Source organism: Scardinius erythrophthalmus (assembly GCF_964197995.2).
Source record: "Scardinius erythrophthalmus genome assembly, chromosome: 11".
In the NCBI taxonomy this organism is placed as follows: Eukaryota; Metazoa; Chordata; class Actinopteri; order Cypriniformes; family Leuciscidae; genus Scardinius; species Scardinius erythrophthalmus.
Genome location: NC_138231.1, coordinates 8,614,866 through 8,641,615, shown reverse-complemented (window position 1 = coordinate 8,641,615; position 26,750 = coordinate 8,614,866). Strand labels below are relative to the sequence as shown.

Sequence of the window (26,750 nt, the reverse complement as noted above, 5' to 3'; positions counted from 1 at the left end):
GTTTGTTTTTTTAATAAAAGAAGTATCTCATGCTCACCTATGCTGCATTTATTTGATCAAAAATACAGCATGTAATGTATTCCTGTGATGGCAAAGCTGAATTTTCAGCATCATTACTGCAGTCTTCAGTGTCACATGATCCTTCAGAAATCATTCTAATTTGCTGGTTTGATGCTCAACTAACATTTCTGATTATTATCAAGGTTGAAAACAGTTGTGCTGCTTAAGATTTTTGTGAAAATCACGACGATACCGTTTTTTAAAGACCCCTGTGGTGAAAATAAAGTTTTTAATTTTGTTTATATGTCTATGTGGTTTTTAATATGCTTTAAGAAAAAAACATGTGAAAATTCATAAGTCAACACCATTGTTGAGTACTTTCTCCATAAAAGTCCAGTGAACCAAAGACAGTCTCAAAAACACGGTTTGAAATCGCTGGTGTTTCTTGCGTCACAAACTACCTTGTATCCAATCACGTCACATGCGGGCGGGCTTTAGCATATCATTAACAGCGAACTAGCAGGGGAGTTTATAGGTTACACTAACCCTAATTATATGTGAAAAATATACATTTACTGTAGAAATTATTGTGTGTCAGGAAAATTGTTGAAAATGTTGGCAGGGCAAGCCTTTTTTTTAAGAGGCTCTTAATATCTGGAAACATAATTATTTTTACCTCATAGGTGCTATTAAAGTGTTTAGGTACTTGTGGTGCTATTAGCTAGTTAGCATTGTCATTTTCCTCTGGTGACCGACTCCAGAAGTTCCCATGAGCAAGCAATCATGTACTTCTGAAAAGTCCACCACCACCCCTGAGCATTATTAGAAATGCTAATATTTTCTACATACCTTATTTCCCATACCTTTAGAATGTAGCATGCATGCTAATGTAATGGATCTAATTTTCTCACTTTAACTCATTCTGAAAAGTTCCCTTCACGCTTACAGAGATTACGCCTGCCCAAAGCCGGCCCGCTCCGCCTTTATCACCTGCTGTCAAACCTGTACGACCCTTCAGCGAACCTTTGTGCCGGCGGACATCGCCCGTGATGCCGCAGCAGCAACCGGTTAATCACATTACTGCTCTGGGCTTATCTCACCGACGCCGTAGCACCCGCTACTCTCAGAAATGGAAATGTAGTTTGAAAAATTGAGGCGCAGATGAATAATCAATGAGAGTGGCCTCTGTTAGAGTGTGCCGCTGACTCACAGTCTTGTACAGGAGCAGCATGACGACCGTGCTGACGTCCTATTTTAGAAGAAGCCTAGGGCCCTCTCTCTTTCTCTTCTTTATCTTTCTTTTCCAGAGCGCGTTCGGTTTGTAGTGCGTGTCCATAGTGTGTTTGTTTGTTGACTCACTGCTCTGATGACAGACCTTGTGGCATTAGAAGAACCTTTATTTTGGAAACCTCCACAGAATAGAGCCCCATGTGTGCGATGTATTTGATATTTTCTGGGAGGGAGATCACAACTGGATTCTACTTAATTTGACATGGATCACAGCATGGATCCATTTTTACCATCTCAACGCATGTCACTGAGGCACAGCCGGCACCCTCAAGAGGTGCTATTTGCATATTTGTGCGCCTTGAATTGGGGATGGAGTGAATTATGCACACCTGCCGGCTATACTGAGCGCTTGGCCCATTTGCTCGTCTGTGCTAACCATCAATTTTTTAAACAGGCGTACTTAAGACTTCTTTCTCCTCAAGGCCCACGCGCCCGCACACGCACAGGATTTTCACTGGCTGTTCTTTTAGGTGATGGGTATAATGAATATGCACAGAAATGAAGTGACGTGGGTTTGATTCGTCGTGGACTTTAATCAAAATGTGCAAGGAGCTCGCCGCTGCTCTTTTTAATGAACAGGAAAGATTATTTAGTCTGTCATCTTTCAATTGTCAACATCTATCGCTCTGCTCTTTCACATCATCCACTTGCTTCTTTTTCTTCTTTTAATATATGTTAGGATATAATTATGCATTGTTCAGAAAGGAAACAAGATTGACAGTTTTAGACTTTAATTTTACTATAGCCTTGCAAATACTGTGTATTTCAAAGTATCCTGTAATATATCCCAGCAAGAAAGCATTACAGTGATAAAAAATTTTTTTGAAATAATTTGAAATAAATGTTTCTATATTTCTAAGTATCCTGAAAATAATGTTCCACAAAGTTAAGCATTACAACTTCTTTCAGTTTTGATCATGATTAGAAATGTTTCTTGAGCAGCAAATCAGCATATCATAATGATTTCTGAAGGATCATGTGACACTAAAGACTGAAGTAATGATGCTGACAATGCAGCTTTGTCATCATAGGAATTAATATATTAAAATATAAAACAGTCATTTTAAATTGTAATAATATTTCACAGTATTAATGTTTTTACTTTTTTGATCGAATAAATGCAGCCTTGGTGAGCAGAAGAGACTTCTTTCAAAAACATTAAAACATATTAATGACTATTGATTTAATGCTTCATTTTGCCTTTTTTTTTTACATTATATCAATCTAAGTCAATGGGAGATATTCTAATTTCAATTTTAAATATCTGCAAAACAAAGTTTAATGAAGTGTCTACATTAAGCAGCTCAGGCTGAATTAATTACATATTTTTAATTCTTAGAGTTAGGATGTATAACCAGAATATTTGAGGAATATTTCTTCAGTACTACCTTGAAAGCGCAATAATAAGACCCATTGTATCCTCTGACTGTGGTGGGCAGGAAACAATCAAAAATCGCATTTTGCTCTGTAAATGTCACAGGATGACTATGATTAGTTTCTGTATTATTATTTTCGAGGAGAGGTCTAGAAAGCTGAAGAATCTTATTATGAATAATATATAGTTATTAATTTCTTCTCATGCTTTGTTTTTGCATTGCAAATCTTGTCATCTTATTTCTTCCTACTTCCTGAGACAGATATTAAGTGGATTTCCTAAGGCACTACCCTGACATGTTTGAAATTAAGTTTTCAGACGGTTATGCCTTCAAAATGCCACAGCCTAAAAAAGATTTTTATCATGATTAAAGGAATAGTTCATCCAGTAATGAAACGTCTGATGTTATTTACTCATCCTCGTGTTGTTTCAATCCTGTATGAGTTTCATTCCTCGTATGAATTTGGAGCGACATGAGGTTGAGTAAATGACAGAATGTTCACTTTTTGTTGAGCTATAACTTCAAAATGAGAAGTAATAGTCTAACACACGGTCGTCTTATCTCCAGTAACATAAATTGTTTCACACGTTTGTAAGCAGCCGTCATTTTTAATCAGCATGTTCTGTCGGACTTATAGGAGATGGAGGATCAGTTCGAGAAGGAACGTAACTCTCTAGAGGAACAGAAGAGCCTTTTGCGAGAGGAACTGGACAATATACGAGAGGAGCTCAGTGCCAAACTCAACATGGCCAACAGTGAGGTACGGTAATGTGTGTGCTGAAACCTTCATTTAGGCCATTTACAATCAATAAAACACTGATTGTCTACGTTTAGACCTACACCAATAATGTGATTTTTTTTTTTTTCGATAATCAGAGTAAGGACTTAATCACAGTAAGATGTTTACATGACAAAGGTAAACCTCTTCACTCCTGTTCACATGCAGTTTTCATTATTTTGATTTATTCACATACCGCAATACACGGCACAAAGGATGACCGCACATATAGTAGATGTGTTACTGGCCACTGTTTTAATCTACTTACATACATTGCAAAACATATCTATGGATTTCTAATATTGAATATTTGTAATATTCATTTTCGATGACGCGCCTAAAATGTGTTCATTTCTGTGTCTAAAGCATAAAAATACCATATGTTTACAGATATTTAGGAAAAATGCTAAGTTCATACTTGTTTCTTTGAAAAACAATGCTACAGCCAGTTGTTCTACTTTGAAATGTGCGTTCCATATCAGAATGTCTGTTTTTGTTTTGGACTGCGTGTTTTTACTGCCAATTTACCCAATAGTATTTCGACACCCCGCGTTGCCAGTTGGTGGAAAACACAGCGTTTTGCAGCCAGCAAAAGAAACTGGGTCAGAGTCCACTTTTCATGCCGTCCCTCGCTAACTGCCCTCCATCTCGTTCACTCGGACGTACGTCATTGCATACATTGCACGAGTACACACTACTGGTGGAACCCTTGCAATTGGTTTAAATGGAACGCCATTTTGTGACGTCACAATCGTGTTGCTTTGTGGTATTTGGATCTGCTTGAAGTGTACATTTGAGTAGACTAGCTCGCTCTCTCAAAAATTGAGGGGTCGAGGGTCTGTTCAAATAAACTTCCCTCACCCACTTGAAGTTAAACGCACTTCAAAATGATGGCAGGGATTCCCCCGAGAGGAAGTGCTTTAGAAGTTCGAGAGTGTATGTCTAAAAGTGGAGTTAAACACAGCCTCAGTTTCTTCAGCTGCCCAAAAATATGATGCCGCCTTTACCGCTACATGACAGCATCATCTGTGAACATCACAAAGACATGTGCAATTTGTCAGATTGGAATAGATGTGGTTACAGTGTTTACATGCCTGTTCATAGCAATTAAAATCGGCATACGCCACATATTTTACTATGTTTATGGCCACTCTGTTATGAGCTTAATCGCATCAATTTGATCGAAGTAAAGTAGGATAAAGTTAAATCGCAATATTGCCTAAATCTCATTATAATCGTATTATGAGGGTGCATGTAGTCATTGTTAGGAACTCTGCATTTCTTAGTATTGTCCATTCTTTTCAAAACCCTGTGCTGTCTCTGTGAAAGTGATTTAGCAGGTAGAAAGGAAGGTACGGAAGCAGAGGGAGGTGGTGATTAATTTCAGTGTCATGTGTTTACCATCTCATTAGTCTCAATGTGTTTTAATGGTCTTCCGGTACATAAATCTGGCTGTGTCCCATAGCTGCAAATAGGCAGCATCACTGATCATTCAATTTAACCATGTTTCATTACTATGTTTAACCATGTTACATACTTTTTGAGTCATGCTTGATGAGCACATTAAACTCTGAACTTGCTGGAAGATCCATCTTAAGATGGTATCTGTGTTTTAAAAAATGGTAGCTGTGGTTTCTAGGTGATCTAAGCTGGTCATTAGCTCATTAATCATCGAGTACTGTATGTTCCGAAATCCAGCCTGACCACATGAACTGGTAATGACCAGCTGGTAGCTGGTTTGTTGCTGGTCGAAGATGATGACCAGCCTTTTGCACCTTCTAGAAACCAATTATCCACCTAGGCTACGTATTTAGCCATGCTGCCCACTTTAAAGGGATAGTTCACTTTGAAATTAAATTTTGGTATGTTTTAGCTTACCTCAAGGGCATCCAAGATGTAGGTGTCTTTTTTTCCGCAGTAGTTTAAATTTTGATATTTTTAGGTCAAACCGTTCTTGTCTCTCAGTCATTTGATGCAGGTCTATGGACACGGTCTCAAAGAGCATGCACAGAGTCCAAATTAAAACAATTCCCCATCGTCCAAATTGAACAATTCCCCATCGTAAGTACACATTGATGGCCTAAGACACGAAACGAGCGGTTTGTGTGAGAAAACGAACAGTATTTATATCGTTTTTACCTCTTGTAACACAGCCACGTCCAAGTGATCTGAGGGCGCGGGCGCATCCTGGTGTGTGACGTGTGCGCAGACTGGTGCATAGATATATACACTAGATGTCACCTTGTCTACGGCAGTTCATTGGAACGAATGTCTTTAAGGCGACTTCTAGTATATATATATATATCTATACTGCGCCCTCAGATCAGATCACTTGGACGTGGCTGTGTATAAGAGGTCAAAACGATACAAATACTGTTCGTTTTCTCACACAAACCGCTCGTTTCGTGTCTTAGGCCATCAATGTGTACTTACGATGGGGAATTGTTTAATTTGGACGATTAAACAGATTTGGAAATACTGTATATTTATATACTACTAAAATAATTTCTACATTATATATTTTTTAATCATTGGAAGACAGCTATAGAGACTATAGAGTGGATTTTGTTTTATATGTGAAACCTGTTTAACTATCATTATATGTACTATAACTAACAATGAGCAATACATTAGTTACAGTATTTATTAATCTTTGTTAATGTTAGTTAATAAAAAATACAGCTGTTCATTGTTTGTTCATGTTCACAGTGCATTAACTAATGTTAACAAATACAACCTTTGATTTTAATATTAATGTATTAGTAAATGTTGAAATTAATATTAACTAAGATTCTTAGTTCATGTTAACTAAAGTACTTAACCAATGTTAACTAATGAACCTTATTGTGAAGTGTTACCATAATTATTGATAATGCTAAAAATAGAGAAATAATACAAAAAAAATTTTATATTATTCATTTTATTGCATTGCATTGCATTGAAAAGTCAACACAGAGAACAAGTATCTGCTCAAAAGCAAGTAACTTTTACTGTTCCTCAGGTGAGTCGACTCCAGGAGCTGGTGAAGCAGGGAGAGCAGGGACTCGGTTCTGCCGAGGGACACATCTCCAATCTGAAGGATGCCCAGAAGAAGCTTCTAGAAGAACTGGATGCCACTCGAGCCAGACTCCGAGAGACCAGCAACCTCCTAACGGCCCTTCAGGTCTATTACCAAAAGCTATTACTCTGAAGAAGAAAAAAAACTGAGAATGAGACTACATACTTCAAAGTCACGTAACTCTGCCAGTGCGGCCAGTTTTGCAGGCTTTTTTTATTTTTTATTAAAGATGATGTGAGTAATTTCCTACTGCTTTTGCTCTCAGTTTCCATGAATAGCTTCTAAAAACACCTGCAGTGAGTTCATCATTTTGAGATGTGTAATAGGTGCTCCTGTTGAATTACACCCACCTGCGTTTTTGGCCCCTGAGTGACACTTCATTAGAGAGGCCTCTTCATGGTTCCTCTTCCTCTGTCCTTGACCTGAAACACAGGTCATCTGAGTGGCCATGCATAATGAATCATACCTGTGTGAACGTGAGAAAAGAACTGAGCGAGTTGAGAAATGAAAATGGATTTCCATCTCCTGGCCCCAGTATGATTGATAGCTGTGAAGAAGCGTCCTCCCTCTCGTCCTGAGTGCCGCGTGTTAGACCTCACAATTACAGGTCATGTGCTTAATGGCTCATCAGAGCTAATGTTCGCTCTTGTTCTTTTCCTCAGGGAGAGATGGAGACTCAGAAACAACAGCATGATGCCAAACTCATCTCCACCAAAGAGGAAGAGAAGCTCAAAATGGATAAGATGGCCCTGGAGCTCGAGCTGAAGTGGACCGAGACGCTCAGGTAAAAGCACATGTTTCGATGTTACATGAGTGGGAGTTCTTGGAAGCGTCCCTTCAGAAATATTTACTTACCATGTCATCATCAAAATATGGGGACAAACCTGTCCCTTTAAGTTAAATCAAAAAATCTCTATAAAACTCCATATAAAAGGCATCTTTCTCTAACATAATAGTTCATTAAATCCATCCATCCATCAATCCATCCATCCATCTATCCATCCATCTGACAAATTTCCCTTTTGGACAATAAAGTACACCTTAACCTTAGTGCAAGGTCCAACAATTGTGCAAAATAATAAAAGATAAAGTAAATTAATAATAATAATAATAATGCATAATATAAATAATTTAGTTTTTGTATTCTAAATAATTCATTATAATTTATAATGTAAAATAGATAATAATAATTAAACATTTATTTATTTATTTGACATTAGTGCAAGGTCCAACAATTGTGCAAAAAATAAAATAAAATAGTAATTAAAAATATGTTGTATTCTAAACACTAATTTATATAATGATTTATAACGTAAAATAAATAATAATAATAATTCAAAATCCATTATTTATTTATTTGTTTGCTTTTTTGTTTGATTGTTATGCAAGTTTGTTTTATGGGTTAAGTAATAGTTCATGGTCCAGCAATTATGCCAAAAAAAAACCAAATATTATTAATAACAATAATAATATTCACATATAATATGAAGTAATTTTTTAATAATGTTTTTGTCATTGGTGTTATCAGTGTTAAAACTAGTATTTTGGAAATAAAAAAGTTGTGAAAGGGTATTTCCAAGGTCAATGTTCAGAGTAAGAATAGTTAAATCAGTCCTGACCATTTTTTTCCATGACATGAGGGAGGGTAAACGATGACAGATTTTTTTCATTTGCGGTTGACTATCCGTATAAATGGTTTGTCAACAAGCAAGGCACTTCTCGTTCTTTCACATTCTCTCCTTCCTTGCCAAGCTAATAAATGACTGATATACCCTGTAAAGTTCCCAACAGCTGTAAGTGTTTTGGCATTGCCTCAGAAAGCACTGCCTGCCTAATTCATTATCAGCCATGCTTACAACCAGTGTTTAAGATCATGTGCCTTCAAAAAAGACAAATAGGTCATTAGTATATAAGTGTGAGTTGTTCTAAAACAAAGGCCATTAAGAACATTTGGGCTACTTTGTGTGCTCATAGTTTTGCAAAGTGATCAATTCACCACTATAACATCCCCCGAAAGCGATAAAAATGAGCTAACAGGGAAGGTTGAAGTTGAATAGGCCCTAAGCAGGCATTCAACATGCTTTAATGACAAATCAACAAGGCTTTTATTGGATTTCATCCTCGGTAGCTCATTTTCCACTACATTTGTTCAGGATGGTTGTTGTAAACTTGTTATTTTGGGAATGCAGAACAATATAGAGCTCGTTATTGCTCGAAATAAGTGCTGGTAAATATGTTGGATCTAGGTCGAGAGCCTCATTTTCCATGAGACCCCTGTTATGAATTTCTAGGAGCTTCCATGACTTTGGAAATGATCTCAATTATTATCATTTATGGCGCTGAGGACTTATTCAATGGGCTTTTTAAGAGGTCTGGTCCATTGAAAACAGAATTAATTGGCTTTACAATAGGAATTTTACTGTAGAAATTCCACGTGACAAGGAATGAAATGCTAACGGGTTGCTAATGATGCTAACAGACTGCTTTCTGCTGGAATTATAGAGTTCCTTGGTTTTAAATCAAATTAAACCAGTGCTATTTTAGTACAATTAGTGCAATTATTTATATATTATTATGTTTATAATATTTTGAATTATCTTTTATTTTTCTGTTTTCATTTAATTTGATGTGCCTTTCTTCATTTTTATTAGTTTTTGTTTTTAATATTTACACTTAACTTTTATTTCAGTTTTAGTACTTCATTTTTTTTGACTACAGGGGGACTTGACTACATAACTTTTCTAATAGTTATATTTTAATCCATTTCAACATTATTTCAATGAATGAAAACTTGTTTTAATAGTTTTACTTTTAGTTAATAATACTGAATTAAACCTTGTAATTCGGGAGAAAACTGTGTGTTAAGGGTTAAAAATGTAAGAACTAGCTGAGATATGAAGGGAAGGAAAATATGTAAGAATGTGTGTACTGTAGGAGAATATGAAGTTAGCCTAAACATGCAGGATGCATGGAGATATTCACGCACTGTCAGAGGACAAATGTTTGGCTGACTTTGTGTTGCCAGAGTTGCAAGAGGGTTCGTTCATCATCGGGCCAATCTGTCAGACACCGGCACTTGCGTTCGTACAGTCTTAAACAACCACTGACTTCTTTATCAACACTTGAAGTTTTGCAATTACGCTCACAGCTGCACTGCACAATGAAGTTCATAAAAACTCCAGATGGATCCTCCCCTTCGAGACAGCGCCGTCTGGATATCGCAAGCATGCGTGTGCCGAAGTGCAACAAATCAAAACTGTTTATGCGTTTTTTGTTTGCTGGACTGACAGCTTTGCAATGAGATCATTTATGAAGACAAATGGACTCTTCGTGAAGGTACATAAAGGTTATAAAGCCGCGTACAGCAACGTCTACTGAGCAGAAGTTCTGCCTAATTCACCACCCCTTGTAATGCACCACATGACTGGATGAGTCAGTTGCTGTTTGTGTGTGTTTGTTTCTGACTTAGCTATAATTTTGGAGGCAAAACTGCATTAAAATTTCCTCAGATGTCTGAAAAACCTCTTGCTATCATACTCTGAATTGTTTAGAAGAAAGAGGAGCGATGGGTTTGGAACATGACTTGGCTGGATTTGAACGTGCAACTCCAGCCTCTTTCCCTTGTAATTGAGCTTTTTGTCTATTAATTTGTTTATTAATCATACTTAGAATAATATTGCAGTGTTACATGCTGTATTCCATAAAAAAAAAAAAATATTATATTATATTATATTATTTGAGAGAATTTTTGTATTTTTAAAAATGTTTTTGTCAGACTGCAGGACCATTTAAAATGAACTTTTACTATTTTAAATGAAGTGAAGGCAAACAATATGATTTAAAATTGAGAAACATTTAAAAGAAATTATACATATTCAAAAATTTTCATAAAAAAAATCATTTATATTTTCATTGTTCATGTTGACTTGTTTACACTGAATTTCGTGTAATCTTTTTAATTTTATTTTCATGAATGTATTGTATTATATTTAATATATTAAGTATATTAACTATAGATACAGTATATATATATGAAAAATATGAAAATGTGAAAGAAATTATGCGTTTTAAAGATATGCATTTTCCTTTTGCAATTATAGAAATTTGTTATTTATATTTACATCGCTCATGCTGACTGCACCCTGAATAAATACATACATAGTAAATATACATCATATTTTTATATTTATACAGCACCTTGCAAAACCCAATGATGCTTCACAGTAAATGAATGTTCTCTACAGTATATTATCAATTAGAGATTTTTGCTACCAGAAATGATCAGATAATTCAGCATATATATGAAAAATATGAAAATGTGAAAGAAATTATGCGTTTTAAAGATATGCATTTTCCTTTTGCAATTATAGAAATTTGTTATTTATATTTACATCGCTCATGCTGACTGCACCCTGAATAAATGCATACATAGTAAATATACATCATATTTTTATATTTATACAGCACCTTGCAAAACCCAATGATGCTTCACAGTAAATGAATGTTCTCTACAGTATATTATCAATTAGAGATTTTTGCTACCAGAAATGATCAGATAATTCAGCATGAGTTAAATCCATTCACGTCTCAGTGCTTATTGCTGTGGTCTCGGGCGGCTTTCAAGGTGCCCAGACCCCCATTACAGCTTCCATTTCCTCTTAAGCAGCAATTTAGACTAATTTCACACCTTTAAAAGGTTTCCACAGTGTCTCAGAGTGCGTGAGGTACTCAGCGCTGACTGTTATTTGGGCATTTTTAGAACAGTCTGTAGCAGACTTAATAATCATGGATTTAAGCCCAACACCACACTCCCATGGCGTCCTGCAATTACAGCACATAATGTGGCGGTTAACCTCTTCTGTGACCTCAGAGAAATGTAGGTGCTTTAAAAAGATCCGCGGAGCGTGCGAACGGGGGGCCGGCCCATTTAGCAGCCATTAATGATCAACGGACCGCCGACCCAGTAGAGAGCTTTATTTATGTGGTTTTATATTTAAATGTATGCAACACCAGAAACCAAATATGTCCTGTTTTTATCAGATTTATTTCAGAAGGTCTCAGCAAAAAAACCTTTGGTAATGTATAAGCACTAAACAGTATGATCATTAGTGTGTATCTTTTGTGTGTGTGTCCACAGGCAGGAGTGTAAGAAACTCCGTGAGGAACTGCGTGAAGAGCATGAGGAGAATAAAAGGTCAGCGCTCTCCCAGCTGGCACAGAATAAAGATCAGGAGATGTGCTCCGCCAGAGAGAGCTGGCAGAGGAAGGTGGAGGACCTTCTAGAGCAGGTCAGAGACTCACAAACGCAAATGCTAACACTGCAAACATGTCTGATGTTGACCGCTTTTGTGCTACTTCATTTCATTTTGATTTTAATCAGTTGAGCAGCTAATGTATATTAATGTAAATAAATAAACACACATACACTGCAAAAAATCTTAAATACGTGATAATCAAGTGCTTAATTAGTGCATTTTCAGTTTATTTCTACTTTTTCTATGATATATTTATCAATTTAATTATCAATGTTTTGTTAAATTTTTTCAGCAGTGTAAAGGCCCTTTCACACCGGATACGTAACGAAAAAGCGAATAGTTCGTGTGCGAATAGTTCGCGTCAAAACCCATCACATGAGCCGCGTAAACACGGTCTCTATCTCTATCTTTGACGATTAGCTTTCTATCCCAAATGTAGTTTAGCCTGCTAGCCTACACAGCACAGGACTATACAACAACTAAAACTATCACACAACATACTCACAGCCGTGATAACCGAGTTGGTTGGCAATGCTACGCCACACAATCATTGTCCTTGTAGTATATGATTGGCTGAAGTCTTTTCTGTCGCCGCAAAAGGAGAAAAAAATCGACATTGAAACGGAAAAAAAAAGTCGTTTTTTCGCCGCAGCACATTCGCGTTCAGTGTGAAAGCACTCCTTACACAAACAGCTGATCAAAAAATAAAACCATTGCGCGAATTATTCGTGCGTAAAAATCGCGTCCAGTGTGAAAGGGCCTTTACAATGTTACATTTTTTATTTTTATTTAATTTATCCTCATGATTAAATTATATCATTGTTCATTGATTTTATATATTTAACCAAGTTTAGGCATTTCATTGTTGATTTTCTCAATTGATTTATCAGTATTGCAAATTAATATTGAGTGGACCCCATAGAATCTCAATGTACAGAAAATTGTGGTCAGTAAGATTTAATTTAATGAAAGTGATACTTTTATTCAGCATAGACTCAGTTAATTGATCAAAAGTGATAGTAAAGACATTTATAATGTTACAAAAGATTTATATTTCAAAACAATGCTGTTCTTTTGAACTTTCTATTCATCAAAGAATCTTGAAAAAAAAAAAAGATTGTATCATGGTTTCCACTAGCCTGGCTAACGTCAGACCTCTTTCTCATTGAGACGTGGTCTGGGAGCCACATGTTAATTTTCTCGTATTTGAGGCGTGGTTTACGAATGCCCAGAGCCGTTTATTGGGCGCTACGAATGTCTATCAAATGCGCCTGTACGTAGCTCATAGCCAATCGTTTCAATTATACCAGATGACGTATATAGAGCGACAGAAATTCGACGAGGAAGAAGACGAAATAAACTTGCGTTCTAAACTACTTAGAACACTATCTAAGGCTGCATCGAAAGGTAACTTCGCGTCTGATGCCATGTTGGATTCATAGATATAAACAAACTGCTTCGGTGTGTCGCATAGACGTCGTCATCGTCTTGCTGCTCCCTCCCCGTTCTGTGATTGTTCCCTTTTTGAGGGGAAAATCTGGTCCATGGTGTCCAGGCTGCCTAGCAGCATGAGTAAAATCGCGCAGCGCGCAAGGCAGCATGGGGAAACCCAGGCTAGGTTTCCACAACAATATTAAACAGCACAACTGTTTTCAACATTGATAATAATAATAAATGCTTCTTGAGAAGCAAATCATCCTATTAGAATGATTTCTGAAGGAAATCAGGTATTTTAAATTGTAAGATTTTTCCACATTATTTTACAAATACACATTATTTTATTTTACAGCAGCTTTGGTGAGCGTAAGACACTTTTTTTCAAAACATTAAAAAATCTCACCTACCACAAACGTTTGAATAGTAGTGCACTTTTAAGCAAGAGTATTAAACAATCCTCTGTTTGTTTGAGCATCCTGTCCAGACTAACACAGCAACTTAACCAGGCTTAACCAGTTATTTAAATCTGGTGTGGCACTGTGTTTATTTGACCAATGGCAGATGAAGGGAGTGTACAGAAAATACCTCATATTGTTTTTTGCAGCTCTGTTGTTAAAGCCTGTGGCAGAGAAATTGCACAGTTCATCTTAATAGTGATAAAAGACCATGCAAACCTACTGTAAGCCAGACAAACAAGTCAATATGGGTAATACATGTTTTAATAAACTGCAAACCCCAACAACACTTTTTAAATGGATAAAAGCATCAGTGAAATACAACAGCAGTTGAAAATCTAGCCCTCATCCACACTTTAATATTAAGAGGTACTGCAGATGTATCCTTGGGTTACCCTCTGTGCAGTTTTCATATGCTGAACACTCACTGCTGCATTTATACTGTACAGACAGGAAGTACACAGAGCTCATTTTATTTTTGCAATCAAAAATGTATGATTTGATTTATTCTAAATAAAAGAATGGCCCTGAAACCAAAAATTGCCCAAGAAAGTCGTTTTATCGAACTCTTTTTTTTTTTCATTGTTGAAGCTGGCTGTTATTTTGAGAGGAGCTATATGCATACAGAACTGCTAAATGGACAAAATATGAGATGGGAGGAAACAAATACTGTATATTTCAATGCTTTTGCGTTCTCTCGCAAAAGTTTAGCATTTCTCCGCATTGCATTCCCTCACAAAACATTTGTGCTTGCTTGCAAAGAGCTCTGTGTTCTCTGTGGGGGAATGCAAAACATTGAGATATCATTTTTTCATCCTGTCTAATTTTTTTTTTCCATCACCATGTCCCTTCAGGGGCTCCGTAGTTACATACACAGAGCCCTGATCAAAAATGATCCGTGCATTTATTGAACTTAACTCTCGCGTACTTTGAAAATCCAATGGAATTGGTATGTCAGACAGGTGTTTATGGCTATTGTCACTGGGCTTTTAATGGAAAGCAATATGCAAACTGGGATTTAGCCCTTGTCGTAATCATTCCTACGACTAGTCTAGTACAGTGTCTACTACTGAGAATTATATTGCTTCTTCAACTGCGTCTATGGATATTGCACCATTTCATTTATCTCATATATTCTTTATTTCGGGTTTGTGATGGTTTCACAATAATCAAGGACACATTATAACTTGCAAATGAGTCGATTTGCTATTAAACTGCAGGGTTATGTGATATACAGTGCTCAGATATTCTCTAGATGCCTATAATAATTAATAATATTCAGCTTTAATCACAAGATTATGATGGAATCCGGCAGATATTCATTAGCTCCGTTCACTGATCCTTCTGGCGTCTGCACTTTGTTTTACAGCTAATTATTTTTCCATGGTCTATTTGTCCTCGTCTATGGGAAAAAGAAAACGGGCTGGAAAATGGCACAGCGACGAAAACATTTCAAACTCTCAGTTTGAGACCTCGGTTTCAGAATCCACTTAAAAGCGCAGGAACCTCAGGCAAGCACCGCTATCGTTTTTTTAGAGCATAGAGCACAAGTCTTCCCCACCATTCAAGCTACGCAAGTTATTGATGCCATAAATCGTGAGGTGTATTGAGAAGAGGAGTGCTGTTACGTTTCTAAGCATTCAGTCTTGCGGTTTTTGCATCGCTTGAAGAAGAGACCCCGAGGACATCTAGAAAGGAGAATATCAGAGACTTGGCTCTTTTGAATTGAGCCGGTAACAACCACCCACATCATCTTAGCAATATGTAGCAAGTTTTGTATAGACAAGCACCGTTTCTTTTACACATATAGTCTGATTGTTTCATGCTAGCCCATGCCCATTATTATGAGAGATAACATGCCTCTATTCACAACTTTATATTTTAGCTTTATTTTAATTAATTCATTTTAATATATCACTGCTGATCACTTTTGGGGTAATGTAATGTTACGATATTGTGTTTCTCAATACGTTTTTATCTAAATGAACACATCAGCTTGCCCTCTTCTTTAGAAATGTGATACTTGGCTTGCCAACCATTTAAACTAACTAACTAACTATAAATATTAGTTAGTAGTTAGTTAGTCCCAACTTAGGGTGAACCCTCTTTTTGCAAGACTTTCACACACCCAAATGTTACAAAAATGTATCTTTTTATTTTTTGTTTAATTAAGCTCAACAACTGAGAAAACCCATTGCTAATTAGAGTCAGCTCTAATATTCAGTTATTTTTTCCACTACAAATATTTACTACAGTCGGATATAATTCATTCAGATTTAGTTTTGCTTACCAGCTGTATTTTGACATTTTTAAAACGCATCTCAGGCCAGCTGAAAATAAAACATTACTTATCAACACGTTACCCTTGAGACGACTACTTTTCTAAAGCCCCATTTTTTATTTTCAGCTTCATTGTATAATTTGTCTCCTTTCGTCATGAACTTCATTGTTTTATTTACTTGTACATGTGTGCAGAGTGTTTTGCTGGCAACCGAGACCTCTTTCTTTCTCAGAGCTCTAAATGTGTCAGAGCGAGTCTTGCTGCAGTGGCAAGATCCGTAGAGCTTACTGGAGAAGCGATTTCCACCACTACAGAAATGTCCTCAGCCTCACCCATCAGCTCTCTCTAGTGCACTAGATGCATCAGAGTGAAGCACCAGACCTCCATGCACCGCTTATCTGTTCACATTATTGTTAGTGGTGCTTGCTGAGGACAATCAATCATATACAATTAAGTGTTAGTTATCTGGACAACATTTTGGCATACCTCATCCAAAATGAATGCTACAGATGTGAATGATGCCTCAAACTGTGCAGCTTATTGAGGTGTTAATATTTTTCTATACTACCTACAGTATCATCCAAGGGAAACAGATTATCTTAAAAGAACAGAAAGTGTAGGTTCTGTTCATCGGATGTTGATTGGACGGAGGCAGATCTGAATGCGAGCTTGTGGTGGATTGTAAGAAAGAGGCGGGGTTTATGCAGACTATAGAGGTGGTAAGTCCCGCCCCTTCCACTAATCCCCCTGGACCTCTAGGTTGAAAAACCGTCAATGCAAGTGAATGGGAGAAAATAATTATTTTCTGGTCCCGTTTGAATTTTGCCATGAATGTGAACATATGTTGTCTGTGAATTTTTTATATAACTTTTCGTGTAAAGAATGCTAGAATTTAGCGGGTAGAAGTTTGATACGGTTAGACTTTTGAGTGAGAGCACTTTGTGGACTACAACTCTTCGCTCCTTTCGACGCGTTTGAAACGTCACCACCACTAGCTCACGGATCCCGCTAAACATGGCTGTGTCTTTGGTGCACTTCACCGCCTTCTTTCAGGGAGAGGACAAAATCGCTGAGGTTGGTGAAAACCACGGGTAAGTCAACTTTATGGGGTGACGTCACATAGGCGACATGTAGTCTTTCTCGTTATGTCTTTTCCACAACTGCTAGCCGAAGAATCATACCATATACTGTCCAACTCGTAACATGAAAAGTTATATAAAAAATTCACAGATAACATATGTTCACATTCATGGCACAATTCAAATGGGACCAGAAAATAATTATTTTCTCCCATTCACTTGCATTGACGATTTTTCAACCTAGAGGTCCACTTGGGGTTTTACGGATGGGCGGGACTTACCAGCTCTATATGACTGGAGAAGTCTGACATGCATCACCAGAGACAAGTCTGACGTTTCACCGGAAGATCCGATTTAAATAACTCAAAAACTGTTTATACTCATTTTCATTTTCTTCTTTTCTTAAAAAAAAAGAGGTTACCATACGGTGTGGCAACTTGAAATGGAGTTTATAATGGAAGCCAGTTTTTGGAGTTTTTGAAAAGCATTAATATGAAGCTCACATTTTTATAAAAGCATTTACATAATTTTTTCTGTAAATGCTGTTTAAATCATAATTTTTACAGTAGTTTTATTTATTATGGCAGTTTGTTATTATAATATATATGTATTATGTATCTTTTTGGTCCCACTTTATATTAAGTGGCATTAAGTACTATGTACTTACATCAAAAAATAAGTACAATGTACTTATTGTGTTCATGTTGTATTGTTAAACACTTGTGCTTCTATTGAGGTGTGATACGGGTAAGGTTAGGGACAGGTGTGGTGGATTGGGTAGGTTTAAGGTGTAAGGGAAGGGTCAACTGTGTAATTACAAATGTGATTACATAAATTAATTCCAGCTGTAATTACATGCAGGAATTTTTAAAATGTAAGTACAATGTAAAAACATGTAGTTACACAATAAGTACATAGTATCAAATTATTAATTTCAATGTAAGTACATGTAAGTACATAGTACTTAAAGCCACTTAATATAAAGTGGGACCATATTTTTTATTAATATTTTAAATTATTTTTGCTTTTTATTTCGAGTCTTCTTTTTAAATTGTTTTTTTTTTATGTGATTTTGTCATTTTTATTTTTATTTTACACATATTACTATTCATTTTTATTTTATTTCATTTATCATTTTTGTTTATTTCCAATTAGTAATTTTAGTCATTTCAGTTAGTTGCCAAGGCAACATTTCTTTCACAGAAAGAAAGAGGCGATTATGATTGGTGAAGTCGAACATTTGTTACCATAGAGAAGTCTGTCGTTTCAATGGAATTACTGTATGAGGTCTGGAAAAATATTAAACAATGAAACGTACACACAGATGAATACTTTACAAAAAAATCAATAACATGCATTTAGAAAATAGATAATAGAAATGTTTGAAATTCTCATTTCTTTCTGACTTTTGGACCTGTTGGACCGAAAACTGAGATTGAAAAATCTTCTCATATCTCTTTTTTTAATTTCCATCAGTGTACAGTAGAAAGTTTCCATGTTGGGGCCCCTGGGGGCCATCAACATGTCTCAGCACTAGAATATAATTGAGGCTTTTTGTCAGCAGAATTGTGCAAAGAAGTTTTGCACTTGCAAGCACCTTTCATTTCCTCAAATGTGAAAAATTAGTTTTCACATAACAACAACATTCATCTTTTTGTCAGTGTCAGCAGCACAACAGCTGTGATAGGAGCAGTGATATCCCGGTCATATTGGAACCGCTTCCAGCCGGCTCGAAAATGAAATAATTAGCTGATGCGACGACAAGCTCAGTATCGGTTTATTGTGTCCACATGTGTTGGCGGGAAAGATGCGGTGTCATAAGCAGCGATTAGCTAGCAGGTCAGCGAGTGGGCCGGAGTGACTGAAAGCTCCAGCTCTAACATATCGATTGGTGACGATGTCCTAATTCAGTCCTTGTAGACATGGCTGCTAGACACAAGTTCACACTCACATTCACAGCTCTATCCGCTGAAGGAAACTAGAGCCAATGTGTGTTTGCACACACAAGCCTGCTAACAGTGTGTGGAAATAGAAATGGCGTGACTGTAAAAATGAATGAAGAGTTATAATCGCTGCTGTCTCTTCCTATAGTCTTTACAAGGAGCATGTTTTGCAGTTTAGCCAAGTAGTAGTGCTTGCTAAGCGATTACTATTGCTTATACTTAAAGGAATATTCCAGGTTCAATATACATTAAGGTTAATCAACAGCTTTTGTGGCATTACCACCAAAATAATTTAGACTCATCCCTCATTTTTAGGTTACTGTATGCTGAAGAAACTTACAATGGAAGTGAATGGGGCCAATTTTTGGAGGATTTAAAAAGCATAAATGATAAGATTACAATTTTATACAAACACTAATATTCATTTTTTTTTCACTGTATATTAGTTTATCTGTAAAACTGTTTAAATCATAATTTTTTATGGTTTAGGGTCAGTTGGTTTTCATCAGTTATTATAGTATTATTTATATTTTTTTTTATAATATTTTTAATTATTTTCCATTTTCTTTAATTTCCATAATTGTTTTTGTCATTTTCTTATGTGCTCTTGTCATTTTCTTATTATTATTTTTTTTATATGTGGGACCCTGGATCACAAAACCAGTCACAAGTTGCACGGGTATATTTAGGCAATAGCTAACAATACATTGTATGGGTCAAAATTATAGATTTTTCTTTTATGCCAAAAATCATTAGGATATTAAGTAAAGATCATGTTCCATGAAGATATTTTGTAAATTTCTTACCGTAAATATATAAAACATTTAAATTTGTGAGTGAATGCATCATAATCGTGAACACAATTGGACAACTTTAAAGGCGTTTTTCTTAATGTTTCAATTTTTTTGCTCCCTCAGATTCCAGATTTTCAAATAGTTGTATCTCAGCCAAATATTGGCCTATCTTGATAAACCATACATCAATGGAAAGCTTATTCATGTGATGTATACATCTCAATTTCAAAAAATTTACCCATGTTACTGGTTTTGTGGTCCAGGGTCATAGCCTATAACATTTAACTGCAAAGTTTCTTGATACTTTTTTTTTTTTTCTGTGTGCAGATTTCCTTGCTGAAACAGAGCCTGGAGATGCAGCTTTCCCAGTCCCAGCATTCCCTGCAGCAGCTGCAGGCCCAGTTCAGTCAGGAGCGAGAGCACCTGGGCCAGCAGCTGCAGGAGATGGAGCTGGAGCATCAGCGCAGGGAGCAGCGGATGAGGGAGGCTCACTGCTGTGCCGTACAGGACATGCAGGAGACGCGTCAGCACGACCTCAAGGTAACATATTCTGCCACCTGTCTCCCCCTCTGACCTGTATGTGTGCGCTCTTATCTTTCCTTTCACCTCTTGGCTCTCTGTTATTTGAGTTTTGATAGCTCCGTTCCACCCTGTTCCACATACACTCTTATCTCAGCTTCAGACAACTCTCCCCACGGACTGTCTGATCTATGCTATTTTTTACACGTTTTTTTAGTGATATATTTTTAGTTTATGTTTTGAAATGGCATTGTGCACAGGGGGCCATATGTAACTTAATATTACTGAATATAAATATTTCTCACTGACTAAGAAACTGTATTTTACACTTCTTTAAAGTTGGCAAGTTGCAATAGTCTTTTCTCCCCTATTGTAACATTCTTATATCAGAGTTTAACAGCTTTTTGAACAAGGAAAAAATCTAGGACAGGACTTGATTTTGTCCATGGGGAATTGATTGGATGGTTGTGGTTTGCTATTGGTCGATCTCATGTGAGTGACAGGTTGTCCCGCCCTCGTGCCAGACAGACAGATAGGATTATTAGGATTCTTTTTATTAATAATAAAATAATAGTGATTAAGACAGGAGGATTATTTAGCTTGAAATAAATATTTCTTACTCACCAAGAAACTGTATTGTACATTTTAGATATTATTTATGATAATTACAAATATATTTGTATACAGTCATGCTCAGAATTAATCATACCCCTGGTAAATAGGATCAAAAATGGCTGTAAAAAATAAATCTGCATTGTTTATCCTTTTGATCTTTCATTCAAAAAAAAAAACAAAATTTGATAAAAATGTAACCTTTCATTGAAGTAAAAGAATTGAAAGTGGGGGAAAATCACATTATAAAATAAATATTTTTCTCCAAAACACGTTGGCCACAATTATTCATACCCCTAGAATTTTTTATGAATAAAATATCTCTGAAGTATATTCCCATTAATATTAACCTTTTTTAGCACACCAGGGTGACTAGGAACATGAAATTGTCCAGCTATGACTTCTTGTTTCACAGGAGTTTAAATATGAGGAAACACAGAGGCCAAATCCCCTTAATCATCCATCACAATGAGTAAAACCAAAGAATATAGTTCTGATGTGCAACAAAAGATTGTTGAGCATCACAAAATAGAGAGTGGCTGTAAGAAAATAGCTAAAGAATTCAAGAAAAATGCTCCTCGCTCCTCCAAGAACAAACTCCAGCATATTCAGTTGTCAGACACGACTGGAACTTCAAACGGCACAGGCTTCTGTGGTCAGATGAGACTAAAAAAAGAGCTTTTTGGCAGCAAACATGCTAGATGGGTTTGGTGATCACAAGGATAAAAAGTACCCCATGTGTACAATTTAATATACCATTGGATCTTATATGTTGTGGGCCTATTTTTCTGCTGGAGGTCCTGGACTTCTTAATCAGATACATGGCATCGTGGATTCTATCAAATATCAACAGATAAAAAAATCTAAACCTGACGGCCTCCGCTAGAAATCTTATAATGGGCCGTGGTTGGATCTTCCATCAGGACAACGATCCAAAACAAACATCAAAATCAACACAAAAATGTGTTAGGGAGCACAAAATGAAGCTTCTGCCATGACCGTCCCAGTCCCCTGACCTGATGAGTGGGCTGAACTGAAGAGAAGAAGCACAAACATGGATCTGGGAATCTGAAGGATCTGGAGAGATTCTGTATGGAGGAATGGTCTCTGATCTCTTGTCAGGTGTTCTCCAAACTCATCAGGCATTATAGAAGAATACTCAGAGCAGTTATCTTGGCATAAGGAGATTGCAAAAAGGTATTTAATAAAAGGGTATGAATAATTGTGGCCGTGTTTTGGAGAAAAACATTTATTTTATAATGTGATTTCCCCCCCACTTTCAATTCTTTTACTTCAATAAAAGTTTAGGATATTGCCAATTTTTTTAATGAAAGATCAAAAGGATAAACGATGCAGATTTATTTTTTACAGCCATTTTTGATCATATTTACCAGGGGTATGATTAATTCTGAGCACGACTGTAGATATTGAGTACTGAATGCATTACAAGTAACATGAGTTACAATATCAGATTACTTTTTTCAAGTAACTAGTAATGTATAACTTTTAATAAAAACAAATCTGAGTTATTTTTCAAATAAGTAACACAAGTTACTTTGTTTTGCCATTCATTGTCTGACAGCTCTCCTGTCGTCATGTTGAGAGAAATCGTGAGTAAGTGCAGAGGCGTTGTGTGAACATGATGCTTATTGTAGTTCTTAATGTGAACTCTTCTCGCTTGCTCAAAAACAGATTCAGTATTCCTCAAAACGAATCAAAACAGTGAAATGCAAACTCAGAATATTACGCAAACCTGTAATTAAATATATTAAATTACACAAATATAATTTATGTATTTAATCTCACTTTATTAGCCAATGTCTTTGCTGCTGACCTTTGATGATCCAATTTAACCATTCTAATTAGCAAAAATTACATCAAATTTGTTTATTTATTTTATTGTTTTTATTTAGTGTTGAACTTTCTTCCCCACGTCCTATTCTTCTTCAATCCAGAATGGCAGAACAGCAAGCTCAGCCCATGTGAGAAAAAGTAACATAACACTACTTTTTATAAAAAGTAACCAAGGGATGCAGTTAATTATTTTTTTAATGAGTAATGCAATATTGTAATGCATTACTTTAAAAAGTAACTTTCCCCAACACTGTTTCTATTTCATTACAGTTTTACCTTTGAATCTGTTTCTGTTGAAACAGAATCTGTTTCTGTTGGTCCGATCACAAGTTGTCTATAGTAGACTGTTTGTATGGCTTTGGATTTAATTGTTTGTGTTTCTTACATCAGCAAGCATTAGACTACTGTTACAGTTTGACTTAAACCATGTATCATCTTGCAGTTTCTTTGTGAAATCACTTGCCACCGATGAGTCATTTTTATGTGTATCTGGTGCTTAGCGAGTATCGGTTTTCAGTCTTAGTGGATTGTGGATGAGACTTTATGCGGACAGTCGAGACTCCAACCTTCAGTTGCTGTGGAAGCTCTTATACAGAGGCAACCAAGCAATTGCTGACTCTAATCCTTTCAGCCTATTTGTCCACTGGTAAAATGGTCCTTTAGCCCCATTTGCCCTCTTTCTGTCCCCCAATAGATTTGATGTGGTAAGGCAGATCTGCCACAGATCCAGCCCTGTCCACAGCACATCTCTCAGGTCCTTTCTTTCCCAGATCCTGCAATAACCTGCTCACTCTCAGCTCTCCTGTCTGTGGGTTAGTAATGGCTGAGCGCTTGCTGTCACAGGCTGTAATGTCTGCTTTATCCAGTACCTATCCTCTGATGACTCCAGGGGAGAGAAACGCTCAGTCTGACTGGAAGTGATTGCCTTGAGCTGGGCTGAAGTGGCTCCACACCACAGGCCTGAAGATGAAGGCTGCGAGCGGGGGACAGCGGGGATACACTGCTTGAATAACCGGTGATAAGTCGAGATTGACTCGCCAAATGCAGCGTCAGTCAGAATGACAGGCTTCACTTCACAGTTTAAGAACTAGTGGAAACAGTTGGACGGCACAGGCTGGCTTGTTGTGATGCCACGAAATGGCAAAGGCTTAGCTCATGAATATTAATTATGGATAGATATATTATTATCATGACCTGTTAATGTTTTGATTATAATTAGTCATGGGTTTACGATTTATCATATCAACAGAAAAATATATCGGGATAACCTGGCTTCTCTTGAGACTCCCATGCTTTGCAGCAGTTACTGATATGCTATACGTGATTGGTTACAAGGTAGTTTGTGATGTCAGAAACACCAGCGATTTCAAACCGTGTTTTTGAGACTGTCTTTGGTTCACTGGAGTTTTAAGGAGAAAATACTCAGCAATGGTGTTAACTTCTGAATTTGCACATGGTTTGTCTTAGAAACACCACATAGACATATAAACAACATTAAAAACTTGATTTTCACCACAGAGGGGCTTTAACTTAATTGTATCACTATGAAAAGTGTAAAAAGTAATGCTAAAATGAAATGCAATTAACATTTATCAATTTGTTTGGTGTAATTGGAGCTGCAAGCTAACTGATTAAAAATCACTAACTTGACACATAATGAGTGATGCATGAATTATCGGATCAAATTAACGTCTGTTTTTCATATTTGGTTTTCATAATAATAATTCAAGTGTCTCTTTTATCAGCGAATAATATATCTGCCTATTTATATTGATATCTATTTTGTCTATAGATATTAATTGTCAAAAAAGCATGCATGTTAGCAGTGGTTATAGACAGACATTATTACTAATGATTGGTTTATGGTTGCATAGTGGACATAGTGCATAATGATATCAGACACAGCAGTAGTTCATATGTTGATGAGTTTCCCAGCAGCACAGGCAAATATAAAAGATTCAAGAGCAGTTGTAATTGTTGTAGAATCCCAGTTGTCCTGCCTTTAAAATAAGCCCTCTTGTCCTTGTTTCATTTGTGTAATGAGTGGAGATCCAACAGAATGGTTATGAAATCTCATTTAATAACTTTCTGCTCCAGAGCACCATGTTCGAGGTAGACGTGCAGACTCCAGGAGCCGATTTATTGACTTGTGTTTAATTATCATCAGCGGTTCAGTGTGATGCGGCACCCTGTGATAATCTCACACCAACCGCATCACCCTCTCTCTCTCTCTCTCTCTCTCTCTGCTCACCAGCATCTCAATATTGAGCAGGGCTCTTTTGAAGTCAGGCTGAGAAACGCTTCTCTGCTGCTAATAGGCTCGACAGCACTGCGGAGGAGAAAGACAGCGTCAGTCTTAGCACTCGCCGTTCCGTCCTCAGAGACTAAAATGAGTGTGCGATTCCTCCATCTGATATCTCGCTCCAACAGGCAAAAAAGATCCACCTCAGCTCCCTCCTGTAGCTTTTTGCTGATATCAAGCACTGCTTTTTACCCAGCCGGAAAGAACAGGCGAAAATCCCGCAGCTGCCACAGTAGGTAAAGGGCCTGTGTGTGCCAATCCTCGACAGCACGCCGGCCGAGAGCATATGGACCTGATGACTCACTGTGAAGATACCTGGGAATTTCAGAGCTGCCCTTTCCGGCTTCCCTTTTTCTTTTTTTAGATATTAAAACAAACATGGCTCATCCAAACATATTTATAATCTATAACTATTTGCAAGTCTTTTGTCTTTAAAGAGGACGTATTATGCCCTTTTACAAAGTCTTGATTTTGTATTTGGGGTCTACTAGAATAGGTTTTCATTTTACATTGTTGCAACCCCTCTCTTCCCAGTCTGTCAGTAACACCCTGGGGTGCTTTTCCCATACAATGACGTGACTCGCTGCCTAACCACCATAGTATGATGCATCGTGGTAGAAAGTCACGACTGTTTACGAAACCGTTCAAACCTTTGTTGTTTGAACACAATTAGTTCAACAATATAGGACTGCCGTTAATGATGTCATGTGCTGCGGGTGTTGGAGCAATTATAACTTCTGTCAATTCATCGATTCGAGATCGCAATTAATGTATTTAACATTATTATAGTTCATTTACATAACAGAAATCTGTTAATATTTTTATTCACATTAACATGCAGTATTTTGCATACTCTTATGCATACATATACACGCGGTTCATTAAGTCTGCAGCTTTTTCCACACGTTATTTATTCTGACATGCTGCTGTGACGAAGGACGAGGACCCTGTCGCTTTGCTTTATGTAATGATTGATTCATCGCAGGTTCCCTTATACGTCATGCACCGGGGTTCTCTTACGCATTTATGTACACGTGTACTCCTCAAAAACTGTGTTGATTGTTGACAGACTAAAATATATACATTAAAGGAACCGTATGTAAGAAATGTTTTTCAATTAATCATAAAATGGCCCTGATATGTCACTAGACATTAAGAAATCATGTTCATTTCAAATATTTATATCACTGACAACAGTAGTCCGGCCAGGATATTGTCATTTAAAAGTGAAGTTGCAGCCCTCAACTGATGTTGATGTTGTCATGTTGTGTTTTGGCCTGAAGCGCCACCCTCCACCTATCTACCAATCACGAAGTCAGTAGTGTTTCGGCATCCGGGTTGCCAGCTCTGCTCTAGTTACCACAGCTGCAGCTACAAACGTGTCGGATAAAAAATGCCAGCCTATCTGGCAACCTCGAGTCAGGGGGGAGGGGGAGGGGATACCCCACTCTACAGTAATTTGAAAGTGATTGCAGTACCAGTTTTGGCCACAATCTTACATACGGTTCCTTTTAAGGGGCTGTTTCCATGACACCATTTTCAACTAAAAACTGAAAACTTTTTATGCTTTGTGGCCGTTCATTTACACGACAATGCATTTTGAGGGCCTGAATATGCAAGCTTTTGAGAACAGGTTTCAAAGTACAAGTTTAAAATAAATGAAAAAAAACCATACCATTATCGTTTCTGTGTAAACTACAAAATCGCGCATTTGTGA

The 26,750-nt window shown here is 36.9% G+C and overlaps 1 protein-coding gene across 1 annotated transcript in view; it reads left to right on the top strand.

Moving 5' to 3' along the window:
- Nucleotides 1-26,750, top strand: part of fam184ab (family with sequence similarity 184 member Ab) — a gene marked incomplete at its 3' end in the record, with an annotated part of 92,871 nt that overhangs the window by 21,994 nt on the left and 44,127 nt on the right. The window contains exons 6-11 of the mRNA XM_081378144.1: nucleotides 949-1,067; nucleotides 3,304-3,426; nucleotides 6,446-6,607; nucleotides 7,165-7,286; nucleotides 11,640-11,790; nucleotides 20,074-20,286. Of these exons, the coding sequence (XP_081234270.1) occupies nucleotides 949-1,067; nucleotides 3,304-3,426; nucleotides 6,446-6,607; nucleotides 7,165-7,286; nucleotides 11,640-11,790; nucleotides 20,074-20,286 (890 nt within the window). The remainder of the gene's footprint in view (nucleotides 1-948; nucleotides 1,068-3,303; nucleotides 3,427-6,445; nucleotides 6,608-7,164; nucleotides 7,287-11,639; nucleotides 11,791-20,073; nucleotides 20,287-26,750) is intronic.